The sequence below is a fragment of the Arachis duranensis genome, chromosome 8, assembly GCF_000817695.3.
Source record: "Arachis duranensis cultivar V14167 chromosome 8, aradu.V14167.gnm2.J7QH, whole genome shotgun sequence".
Lineage (NCBI taxonomy): Eukaryota > Viridiplantae > Streptophyta > Magnoliopsida > Fabales > Fabaceae > Arachis > Arachis duranensis.
The window spans coordinates 34,395,654-34,407,901 of record NC_029779.3 but is presented as its reverse complement, the minus strand read 5'-3'; the positions used below and the strand labels follow the sequence as shown (position 1 = coordinate 34,407,901).

The 12,248-nt window shown below is 29.8% G+C and overlaps 2 protein-coding genes across 2 annotated transcripts; one reads left to right on the top strand and one right to left on the bottom strand.

Moving 5' to 3' along the window:
* The first annotated feature begins 2,581 nt into the window (after positions 1 to 2,581).
* Positions 2,582 to 3,292, top strand: LOC107462281 (protein C2-DOMAIN ABA-RELATED 7-like). The gene is made up of 3 exons (XM_016080859.1): positions 2,582 to 2,692; positions 2,794 to 2,889; positions 2,984 to 3,292. Exons 1-3 carry the CDS (start codon positions 2,582 to 2,584, stop codon positions 3,290 to 3,292), a joined length of 516 nt encoding a protein of 171 aa, XP_015936345.1.
* Positions 3,293 to 10,843: 7,551 nt separating this feature from the next.
* On the bottom strand, positions 10,844 to 12,240 carry LOC107462408 (cyanidin 3-O-galactoside 2''-O-xylosyltransferase FGGT1-like). Its single transcript, XM_016080983.3, has one exon. The coding sequence runs from the start codon at positions 12,215 to 12,217 to the stop codon at positions 10,844 to 10,846; it is 1,374 nt and encodes a 457-aa protein (XP_015936469.1). The 5' UTR covers positions 12,218 to 12,240.
* Between the last annotated feature and the right edge of the window lie 8 nt (positions 12,241 to 12,248).

Here is a 12,248-nt window from a genome sequence, read left to right as displayed (position 1 = left end):
AACGTTAATTTTTTAATCAATTGGAATTATTAGGATGAATGGAGGATATAATTGGTTGTTATTTTTGTATTTGATTGTTAATAAATATAATAGATAATTGATAAAATAATAATTTATAAAATAAAAAACTATTTTTATAATTAAATAAAATATATGGGGTTGATTTGTAATTAAAATTAGTTCAAGGACTACGTAGCAATTGATAAAAAAAATTCTAAAAACATGTTTTCTACTTGGACCACTAAGTGGTCCAAAGGTTCCTGGACCACCGAATCCTGTGCCCACTCTCTTTCTGTTTTGTTTTTGTTTAAAAAATAAAAGACTTATTTCTCACTCTTTCTCTCCATGACTATTTGGCCGCTTCTTTTTTCTTATTTTTTATCTTTTTAAGTTGTGTGAACTCCACTTAATAATGGAGACCTACACAACTTAAAAGGGTTAAGTACTATTTTTGTCCCTAAGATTTGGAATAAAAATTAAATTCTTTCTTGACCTTTTTTTATTATTAAAATCATCTCAAACATTACAAAACGTTATAAAATCGTTCTTTTTGTCTAAAAATAAAATTTTTTGAACATTTTTGCCTTTAAACAAAAATTTTTAAAAAAAAATCCTCCCTATTATCACCACTATCCCCTCCAGCCTCAGTCATTACCCACCAGCCTGACTATGGCGCTTCGGCAAAAGGGACAAACCGGCGGCGTAAGAGCAACCGTGGCAGGGTTTGGTTTGTTGTGGCAACATAGGGCTAATGTGCATAGTGCACACATCTGGTGCCCACAGTTCTTGACTTCAATTGTGCATTCTTGCTCAAAGCAAATGCAGCATAATGCTGATTCGCTAACCTGAAACAAATAATATCTTGTTAAATCCAATTTGAGAGACAGATGCAGAGTGGGTGGAATTGAATTGAATTGGCTTCTTGATTAAGTTCGTTGATGAACTTCAATGGAGAGGACCACACAAGGGGCTATGCAAACGAGGGATTCAGTAGTGATGCACATGCCCCATGCTTGTGCTTCATAGCTACCACATACGGTATTCTCCTGCAAGCATAAACAATCAACATAAATCCATAGATATGTCAAAGGTTCATTACACTGAAACAGAACAAGAGAATACCTGAATGCGTCGCGCTGAAGACGATCGGCACTCCAAGCTAATTTTTTTTATAATACCGAATAATTTTTTTTAATGGAAGGGGATGGGAAGTTGTAAGGAAAAAAAATTGAAGGGATGGGGTGGGAGGAGGTACGAGGGGTGTGGGGCTATTTTGTTTTTCTTGTTTAATATTTTTTTATTATTTATATTAATTATTAAGGATAATTTAGTAAAAAAATAAAATTAAAGTAAAAATGATGATTTTATAATGTTTTGTAAGGTCGAGAATAATTTTAATGATAAAAAAAGTCAGAGACAATTTTAATTTTCATCCCAAATCTTAGAGACAATTTTAATACTTAACCCCAACTTAAAAAGTTAAACTAAGAGTAGCAAACCAAGCACCTGCTTCAATCGTAAATGGCTCTATCTGATTTGCACATAAGACTGGGATCATTGCTTGTAAATCTAGGAGGCTGATTGTTGAATCATGTACACAGATTCAGTTAATTGGTCATTCAAAAACACATTATTAAAGTTGAATTGGCGAAGAGGCCAAGTCTTATATATATTTATTATGTCTATTTTAAATGGTATTTCCAAGAGATAATAAAATAGGTATGTTTTGAGAAAATTTTTTAATAGATTTATACGTCTATAAATAAATAAAAAATAAAAAATACCGAATAAATTTTTTTTGGCTATATATAATTAACGAAGACCATGGCTATAGTTATATTATGCTAACAAATTTAGCTAACACCCTAATAAAAAAATAAAATGTTTGGCGCAATATTTAATGAACTTAAAGTGCAAGCATCCCTATTGGATAACAAATTAACAATAAGCCAATAACAAGTGTACATTTGGTTGAGGTAAAAAATGCTTACCCTTGGTAGAAAAAAATGTTTTAATGAAATATATATCAAGGTTATTAACTTATCAAAAAATGTTTCACAAATTAAATGAATAGCCAAAATATACATTACAAATACCAAACAACAATAAAGCCCATTTTTGCATAAGCTAACAAGGACCAGTATTCCATTTGGGAAAGCCACGACCAGAAAAATAACCATTTGTGGAACGACGGACCCATTTTGGCTCACCTCTATAACGGAACTTTTAAAGTTAATGTTTTACATCGTTAAAAATCGAACAACCAACAACATTGTATGCACATTATGTTACACATTCTTTTAGTTAGGTTCAGTTGTTGAACTGGTGGTAATTCTGTTTAATAGATTGTAATTTATAACCGTACAACATATTCTTGTTTAGTTTTAGGTTATCACTTTCTTCTTGATTTTAATTAATAATGATAATATATATTAGAGATAGATATACGTCAAATTCTCAAATTCAAATCATCTCTTGGTAGATAACAAGAGAAGCACCATCAACATCATCATCAAGATCTTAAGTATTGTCCCTCTGGTGATTTTAAGTGTCGGTGTCTACAACAACAAGGAGTATTTCAATGGAAGATATACTTGGTCTTATCAAACTTAGGATTAAGAGAGGCATTAATCTCGCAAAACGCGATACTTTTTCTAGTGACCCTTATGTTGTTGTCAAAATGGAAGAACAGGTCAAAATCTAATTATTTTTTTCTCATTAAATATACATTCTTAAATAATACAATATTATTGCAATGCAATAAATTGATTATTTAATTTGATACATATGCAGAAGTTGAAAACTGCGTTCATACGCAAAAATATCAATCCAGAATGGAATGAAGAATTGACTCTTTATGTTAAGGATGTTGCAACTCCAATAACTGTGGTATGTGTTACATTCAAGAAAATTTTATATATATATGATGAGACTAGTATAACGATGAATGATCCCTGTTTATTATATATGTTTGGGTTTGCAGCAAGTTTATGACAAAGACACATTCACTGCAGACGATGAAATGGGAGATGCATTTATAGACTTAAGGCCGTATATCGGGTGCTATTATTTGATGGGGTTAGAGAGATTGCCAGATGGATGTGTGGTAAAGAAAATTCAACCAAATAAGACTAACTGTCTTGCTGAAGAGAGCACATGCTTTTGGCGCAATGGCTGTATAGTCCAAAATATGATACTAAGATTGAAAAATGTTGAGTGCGGCGAAATAGAGTGCGAGATTGAGTGGCGTGATATTCCTGGTTGTAAAGGTTTATCTGGACTAAGATCTTGAATCAGCTCATTATTATAAAAGATTGTATTGTATATACGAAACAATTATGTTAGGTATACACCAAAATCAATAACTAAAATTAATCAGTAGTATAAAATATATATAAAAATATAAAATATATATTAAAAAGTATTTTAATATGTAATCACGATTACAATAGTGATGTTTGTCCATTTGAATAAATATAATGTTAGCAGTCCACTTTTTTATTTGGACAAAAGTATTCTTCATATTTCTTTTTTAATAAAGTTTTTGTTATGTCTACGAAGAGAATAAAGATTTTTTTATAAATAATTAGATAATTATTTAATAATAAAATGTTATTTGATTTTTATTAATTTTTTAAATAGATTATACATTTTTTTCATGTTATACAGAAAGGCTTTTTTATTATAGAATTGACTACAAAACAAATAATAAGACCGGTGAATTTTGAGAAATTTTTCGATGAATTTATAAATCTATAAAAAATAAAAAATACAAAATAACTTTTTGAGAAAATTTTACAGTTGATTTATATGTTTCCACAAGAAGGAAAGAAAATATTAAAGAAGACCTTGAACAATATATTGTAGTGATAGATTTTTAGGTCCCCGACAAAATAGCGAATTACAATTTTTCAAGAATCCACAAATCCAACATTTCAATTTTCCATAAACTTATTTGATGCTTTCATTTTTCTCATTGACCTATATTGATTTATCTTAAAATTTTTGTGAGCTTAGTTATTTTATTAATAAAAAAGTAAAGTATTATTTTAGTCTAAACGTTCGAATTGAATACTAATATAATCTTAACATTTTAAATATTCTATTTTAGTGTCCAAAAATTTTAAATAAATTTATTGTTGTTTCACTTTTAAATTTAACACGAACAACTAGAATATTAAAGAATTAATAATATTTTATTTTTATACATAAGTAAAATTATTTTACTAATAATCTCTAATGTAAAAAATTTTTAATTTTAGAGGGTTGATGATTGATTGCTAAAATTTGAGATTTTGTGCATGAAAAAATGAGAAAAAAAAGTGTTATAAAAAATTTTTTGGTTGTTTTCTCTTACACAAAGAAATAAAAAAAATGATTTAATTAATACTATTATTAAATAAGAAGAAATTTTTGGTTGTTGTTAATGTTGTCTAGGCCACTCAATTTGTTAGCTATATATTCATATTAAATTTAATGGGAAGACAAAATTGAATCCCTTTAAAATATTTTAAAATTTAAATAAAATGTTAAAGATATTAAAAATAAAATTAAAATTGAATTTAATGATAAGACCAAAATAATACCTTATTAAAAAAATCTTAATCAACATTGATTTTTTTTTTAATTTTGTTATTTAAATTAAGCAAAAGACCAATTAAATATATATTTAAGCATCTCATCCTTAATTTGTTTTAATTATTTTTTTTATTTACGGTATTTTCTAATTTAAAATGTTAAGAATTAATTTATTGCAAATTTAAATTTTATTTAAAATTTGTTATTAGTCAATGTATTATTATATATACAAAGTACTATTCAAACTCCAACACTTATTTTGCGGATACATTATACATATTACAAAAACTCAACAGGGCAACAATCCCAAGCCCAGTCGAGGTAAGAGTTATACAAGATTAGAGTTTGTAAAGAAAGAGGAATTCTCGTTAAAAAAAAGGAAGAAAAAAGTAGGATGACAATGGAACGAATAGAAATGAGTTTTTACATTATCAGATCTTATTATGTTCTATTTTATTTTATATAGAATCTATTTTGATATTATTTTTAGGTAATAAAATTTTCATCCTAATCCTAATTTTAAAAATTTAATGTATAAAATTAAATTTTAAAATCTATAAGAACCTAAATATCATTCAAACATAAATTAAACTAAAACCAAGAGATGAATCACACTACTAAAAAATTATTTTTGATGGTTATTTATTTTGTTTATAGTTGGAATAAAAATAAATAGTAATATATTTATCGACAATTAAACATTAATTATTTTATATTATATCACTCAAAATTTTAGCAAAAATTATATAATTGCAGTTATGATACATGGTCAAGAGGATATTTTCGTCATTTTGAAGTTAAGGGACAGAATGGTAATTTTGTCATATTCAAAGAATTGAATACTAGAAGAATTGTACCATGCCAGTCTTGGACATCAACAAGATCCCATCTCAAAAATAGTAGTGCTGAAATGGCGACAACTCATAAGACCCATTGGGCTAAGTCAAGATATCAAGAAGCCCAATAAACTATTATTATTTTCGAATTTCTTAATAATTTATTTTAATTTATTTTGCTGTTAGAGTTTGTTGGAAGATTTGATTTACTTCCGATTTGCTTAGTAGTATTTTTAGGAATTTTAAATTTAAATCAAATCTGATCTAATCAATTAAGATCAAATTTGATTTAAATTAGTTATCATATCTTTAGGATTTTAAAATTTAAATCAAATCTGATATAATATAATAAGATCAAATCTGATTTAAATTAGTTATCTTATCTTTTAGCTAGTTTGTTAGGGGTCTATTTAAACACATTTGGTTGGACAATTTACATAACTTTGATGAATAAAATTATGTGATTAAGTGAGGTGAGTGATTTGCTTTGCTTGTTGCATGGAGAAATTGAGTGATTCAATTTTCATCCCTCTGATCTAGGTTGTCAAGGACAGGTTCCTTGAAGGTCTAGTAGGAAAAATCCTTCCGGTGAGCTAGGTTGCTAAAAACAGGTTTCTTAAAGGTCTAGTAGGAAAAAATTCCTTTATCTATCCTGTTGTTTTTCTTTCCTTATCATCTGGTATCAGTTACATGTCGTAGTAAATTCTTATTTATCTACACGTTCCATGGGTCTTCTTAGTCTCTTTGTTTTTTTTCTTTAATTTCTGTAAATTCACGTTAGAGTAAAAAAAAATAAAAATTTTTTCTTTTTTTAATTTTGTTTTTGCATTTATCCTATCTTTAAGTCAGTGTCTGAAAAAAATATAAAAAAATAAAAAAATGATTGAGTATTACGATATTGATGATGAAAGAAGCTCATATGCGAAAAAGAGTTCTCAGTTTCAAATCCCTGCATTCAAAGGGACGAATAATCCTGAAACGTATTTCAGATGGGAAAGGAAGGTAGAATCGATTTTTGCAAATTGCATCCTTTCAGAGAAAAAGAAGGTTCAACTGGTACAAGCCAATTTTTCCAATGCTACCCGTATATGGTGGACTGAATTAGAAAGATCTAGAAGACGGTACGGAAAGCGCCCAATTAGCAGTTGGGAGAAGATGAAGAAAATCATGAGGATGCAGTTTGTACCATTATCATACCACAATACATTTTTTGGAAAATTTTTTACTTTACAACAAGGCTCACAATCAGTGATGGAGTACCACAAGGAGTTTCTATATTTGATGGACATGGCTAATATTAAAAGGAGTCCTGAGGTTCTTAAGGATCGATTTTTGTTTGGATTACGTGAAGAACTTGCAGATGAAGTCCAATGTTACCATTACAGAACCATGGACAATTTGGTCAAATTGGCTATTGACTTGGAGCAGCTGCAACAAATGATAGCTCGCCATAACAAGAGGAATTCTTCTACGCCTATCTTTCATTCTTCTTCAAAGCCAGAGATGAAAGAATTTGTTGAGTATGCTGTAGAGGGTGATGTGTCCTTGGAAGATTCAACAGTGCAGAATTTCTCAACTGGGTCCTTGGGATGTGAGCAATTTGAAGAATATGAGAGAAAAGAAATTGAGAAAGAGATTGAGTGTTTGAGTGAAAAGAATCCATGTTTGATTGAAAGCGAGGGGTTTGAGAGAAAAGATGAGAATAATGAGCGAGAGGAGTCAATGAGTGAAAAAGAATCTGAGTTCAATAAACATACTTGTGAGAGAGATCTAGAAAGTTCTAGCTTAGACAAGAGTGCATTAGTCTCATTGAAATCCACAGAGTCCTTAGTTTCTCATACATCTAACCACGAAATTTCTAGTGTTTTTATATCAAATTTTCCAGGCGTTGTAGATTCACTGGTCAATTCTGGAGGCATTAATATGGATGAAAAGGAAGAAAGACAAATTGCACACTTTGGACAAGATGGTGAAACCATGGTTGGAAAGATTGAACTTGCTCACATGAGGGACATAGCTACAATTCCGTGGATAGAAAAGAGCCATCAAACAATGGTATTTAAACTCGGAGATTGGGTTTGGATTCCTTGGAGGGACGAAGAGCATCTTATTCAAGATTCAAGGACGAATCTTTTTGAAGAGAGAGAATGATACATGGTCAAGAGGGTATTTTCGTCATTTTGAAGTTAAGGGCCAAAATGGTAATCTTGTCATATTCAAGGAATTGAATACTAGAAGAATTGTACCATGCTAGTCTTGGACATCAAGAAGACCAAGAGTCCGTCTCAAAAACAGTAGTGTTGAAAGGGCAACAACTCATAAGGCCCATGGCTGAGTCAGGATAGCAAGAAGCCCAATAATGCTTTTCAAATTCTGTAGGAGGCATAAATTATTATTATTTTCGAATTTCTTAATAATTTATTTTAATTTATTTTGCTGTTAGAGTTTGTTGGAAGATTTAATTTACTTCCGATTTGCTTAGTAGTATTTTTAGGAATTTTAAATTTAAATCAAATCTGATCTAATCAATTAAGATCAAATCTGATTTAAATTAGTTATCATATCTTTAGGATTTTAAAATTTAAATCAAATCTGATCTAATCTAATAAGATCAAATCTGATCTAATCTAATAAGATCAAATCTGATTTAAATTAATTATTTTATCTTTTAGCTAGTTTGTTAGGGGTCTATTTAAATACCTTTGGTGGGACAATTTACATAATTTTGATGAATAAAATTTCCTTAGTGCTTTATGCACATTTTTATTGTGTGATTAAGTGAGGTGAGTGATTTGCTTTGCTTGTTGCATGGAGAAAATTGAGTGATTCAATTTTCATCCCTCTGATCTAGGTTGTCAAGGACAGGTTCCTTGAAGGTCTAGTAGGGAAAATCCTTCCAGTGACCTAGGTTGCTAAGAACAGGTTTCTTAGAGGTCTAGTAGAAAAAAAAATCCCTTATCTATTCTTTTGTTTTTTTTTTATTTTTCCTTATCAAGTTATAATATATGATAATAATGATAAATATATAAATATTGTAAAAATATAAATTAAATAAAATATGTAATAAGTTTTAAAAATACCCCTAAGTTTTATTTTGTTTCAATTTTATCCCAAAAGTTTTCAATTTGTATCAAATATACCCCTGACGGCTAATTTTTCAAAAACTTTAAGACTAATTCAACAACAATTTCATAAGAACAACTATCAACACAAACAAATTAAGTATAATTTTCATGCATTATTGTTATATTAGTCTTAAATGTTTTGAAAATTTAGCCATCGAGGATATATTTGATGCAAATCGAAAACTTTTGGAACAAAATTGAAGCAAAATAAAATTTAGGAGTATTTTTAAAATTTTTGTCAAACTTCAGAGACAAAGAATATACTTTACCCTATATATAAATATATATTATTTTACTTATTGTATTATGAAACAGATGTATCTAGCTAACACCTTAATAAAAGAAATTAAATTTTTTTGGCTCAATAATTTAATAATGAACTAAAAGTACAAGCATCCCTATCGGATAACAATAAGCCAATAACAATAAATTTGCATTTGGTTGACCTAAAAAAGGTAATATTACAGAGGTAATATCTAAATTTATTTGATATAATATAATATATGCATAATTTTATATATTTAATATTTGTAATTATATTTTTATTATATAATTTAAGATCATTTTAAATTGATCGAATTGGTTATCTAAATAAGTAATATTACATGACAAAAAATATTATATTTTTGGTCAATATTCATATTTTTAAACGTTTTACACAAAAAATATATAATTTATATTTATATTTATTAAAATTTTATACGCATAACTTTATATAGAATTATTCTTTGCATTTAAACGTTTTTTCATACAAGTCTTTACAAGTCATTTATATTCACGCATTTTGTATCATATTGCACATACTACACCATCACGTCCTCCTTCTTTTTTCATTAGAATTTCTTCTCCTCTTTTCATTGTTTTGAATCCAATCAAATGGTTGAGGTGTGATTCAATTTAGAAGAAAAAATATAGCATTAGAGGAAATATTTTTCTATATTTGCAGTAAATTTGGGTATAACACGGAGATATTTGGATGTAACACGAAGATATTTGGGTATATTTTAAAAATTTTGGGTGTATTTTTATTCTGATAAGTTTTGTATAATTCAAAACCCTTCATCTTCCTCCTCATCTTCTACTGCTTCTTTTTTTATCATTATCACCATCTTCTTCTTCTTTTTTTCTTATTCATATTTTTCTTTTTATTTTACCTTCTCAAGTTTTCTCTTGTTTTATTCTTTTAATAAGAATAAAAACCAAAAAATCAAACAAAGAAGAAGAAGAAACACATAATGCTACAAAATTACTTGGAAGAGAATGAACTTACATTTATTTAACTAAAAGAAAGAAAGAAATAAAGAAAAAAGAAGAAGAAAAAATACAGCATTAGAGAAAATATTATATTTTTTCTGTATTTGCAGCAAATTTGGGTGTAACACGAAGATATTTGGATGTATTTTTATTCTGATAAGTTCTGCATAATTCAAAATTCTTTCTCTTCCTCCTCCTCATCTTCTACTGCTTCTTCATTTTTCTTTATCATCATCACCATTTTTTTTTCTTATTCATCTTTTTTTTTTTTGTTTTATCTTCTCAAATTTCTTCTTATTTTACTCTCTTAACAAGAATAAAAACTAAAAAATCAAACAAAGAAGAAGAAAAAACACGTAATGTTGGAAAATTGTTTGAAAGAGGATGAACTTACATTCATTTAACTAAAAGAAAGAAAGAAATAAGAAAAAAAAGAAGAAAAATGCAGTATTAGAGAAAATATTTTTCTATATTTGCAGCAAATTTGGGTGTAAAACGAATATATTTGGATGTATTATTATTTTGATAAATATTTTTCTATATTTGCAGCAAATTTTGTATAATATTGTAAAATTAATAGAAAGAGGGGGAGGAAAAAAATGCAGCAACAATGATAAATATAAAAGATCCACGATGAGGATGAAAACGCGAAGAAGAAGAAGAAGAAATGCAAAGAAGAAGGAGAAGGAGCAGGAAGGAAAATGTGGAATACAAACGTTGAAGAAGACTCGGTTCTCATTTTGCGCTATTCAAAGTTGAAAAAACACATGTTTACACGCTCTTTAAATTGAGAGTTATTTTTATTGAATTTAGGCTGACTTCTATAAATTTGTATATTAAAAAAATTTGTATGTATAAGAAGTCTCCTTAATATAATTTGTATTTATATTTTTTAAAATTTATATATATAAATTAATGAAATAATAATTTAATATTTATGTTTATCAAATAATAACTAAAAATACTAAAAATAATTTGTGATGAGAGTTCTTTATCTAAACATTATTGACGTAAAAAGTTGCTTACATCTATATGGACAAGCATATAATTTTAAAGCATATCATGAAGCCGAAGGATGAAATCATCAAGACAAGAAGACTCAAAATGTGGAGCTAACAAGAGATTCCTTATTTTGCTATGATTTTCCCTCACCTCTCTTCCAACTTGATTCTCATCATCCATCACAGTCTTAACAACTATGCATACACTTTCTTTGCTAAACAAGCCATCTTCTTGGCCTTTTTCGACTTCAACCCCAACCCTCAACTTCCTTCCCAGAATTCTTGCATTTATCACATGATCTCCGTACGGCCCTGGCAACAACACAAGCTGGCACTTATTCACAAGTGCCTCCGTCACAGAACCCGCCCCGCAGTGTGTTATGAAGCATCCAACATTAGAGTGCCCCAATATCAATTGTTGCGGCACCCATCCTCCGTATACAACACTTCTTTCTTTTGTCCTTTCTTTGAATCCTTCTGGTAACACTTCTTCAATGGAATCATATCCCATTGGGGGTTTAATTACCGCAAGAAACGGAAAACCTGTTAGTTCAAGTCCAAGTAACAATTCTTGCACTTGGTTTTTCTCCATAGGGCTTTCAGTTCTCAGTGCACAGTAAATAACTGAACCGGATTTGAATTTACTAAGCCATGATTCCCATTTTTCATCCAAGGCAGTGTTTGGTTGTTCAGGTAAAAGAGGACCCGATAGAATAACGGGTTTTTTGTATTGCGATTTAAGATAATCCACGTAAGGACCTTCAATTTCTCTGCAACCTTTGAACGCAACCGCATCTGATAAAGCCGAACCAGTGCCGAGCCTATCGTAAAAGAGAACGCCGCTTCCGAATTCCAGTTTTCTAAATGCAGCCGATCTTCGAAGTTCGTGAGCACGAAGCTCGATTGAAGAAGTATCAGGGAAATCTGGAGATGGCGGTTTCTTGAGATCTGATTCGGTTCCTTGGCCCAATCTTGCTGGGGATGCAAAGTAAGCTACGGTAGCTGGGTTAACTATGAGGTATTGGATACACTTGATGCCATGGTTTCTTGCAATGTTTGGAAGCCAGTGCTGGAAATCAAAGAGAACGATTTGTGGTTTTAGATCCTTGAGGAGAAGGTCTATGTCATTGTGTGTGAGGTCCATGGCGGTGGCCAAGTGTGTGATTGAGGAGGGGGGAACATCTGCAGTGGTTTCAGCTTCATGTGGAAGGCCATGGACGTGAGGAACAGTGATAGGGATGAAGGTGATGAGGTGTGGGTGGAGGTTTAGGTGTTGAAGCTTTGAGATCGTTCTTTTTGGAATGAAGAAAGAGATTGTGTGTCCTCTGTTTGCAAGCTTGTTGGAGAGGTGAAGAAATGGGGTGAGGTGCCCCATGGCAAGCCATGGACACATTGCTATGTGCAAGAAAGAAGCTTCAGCCATGGCATACGAGAAGTTATGCAATAGCGCTGGT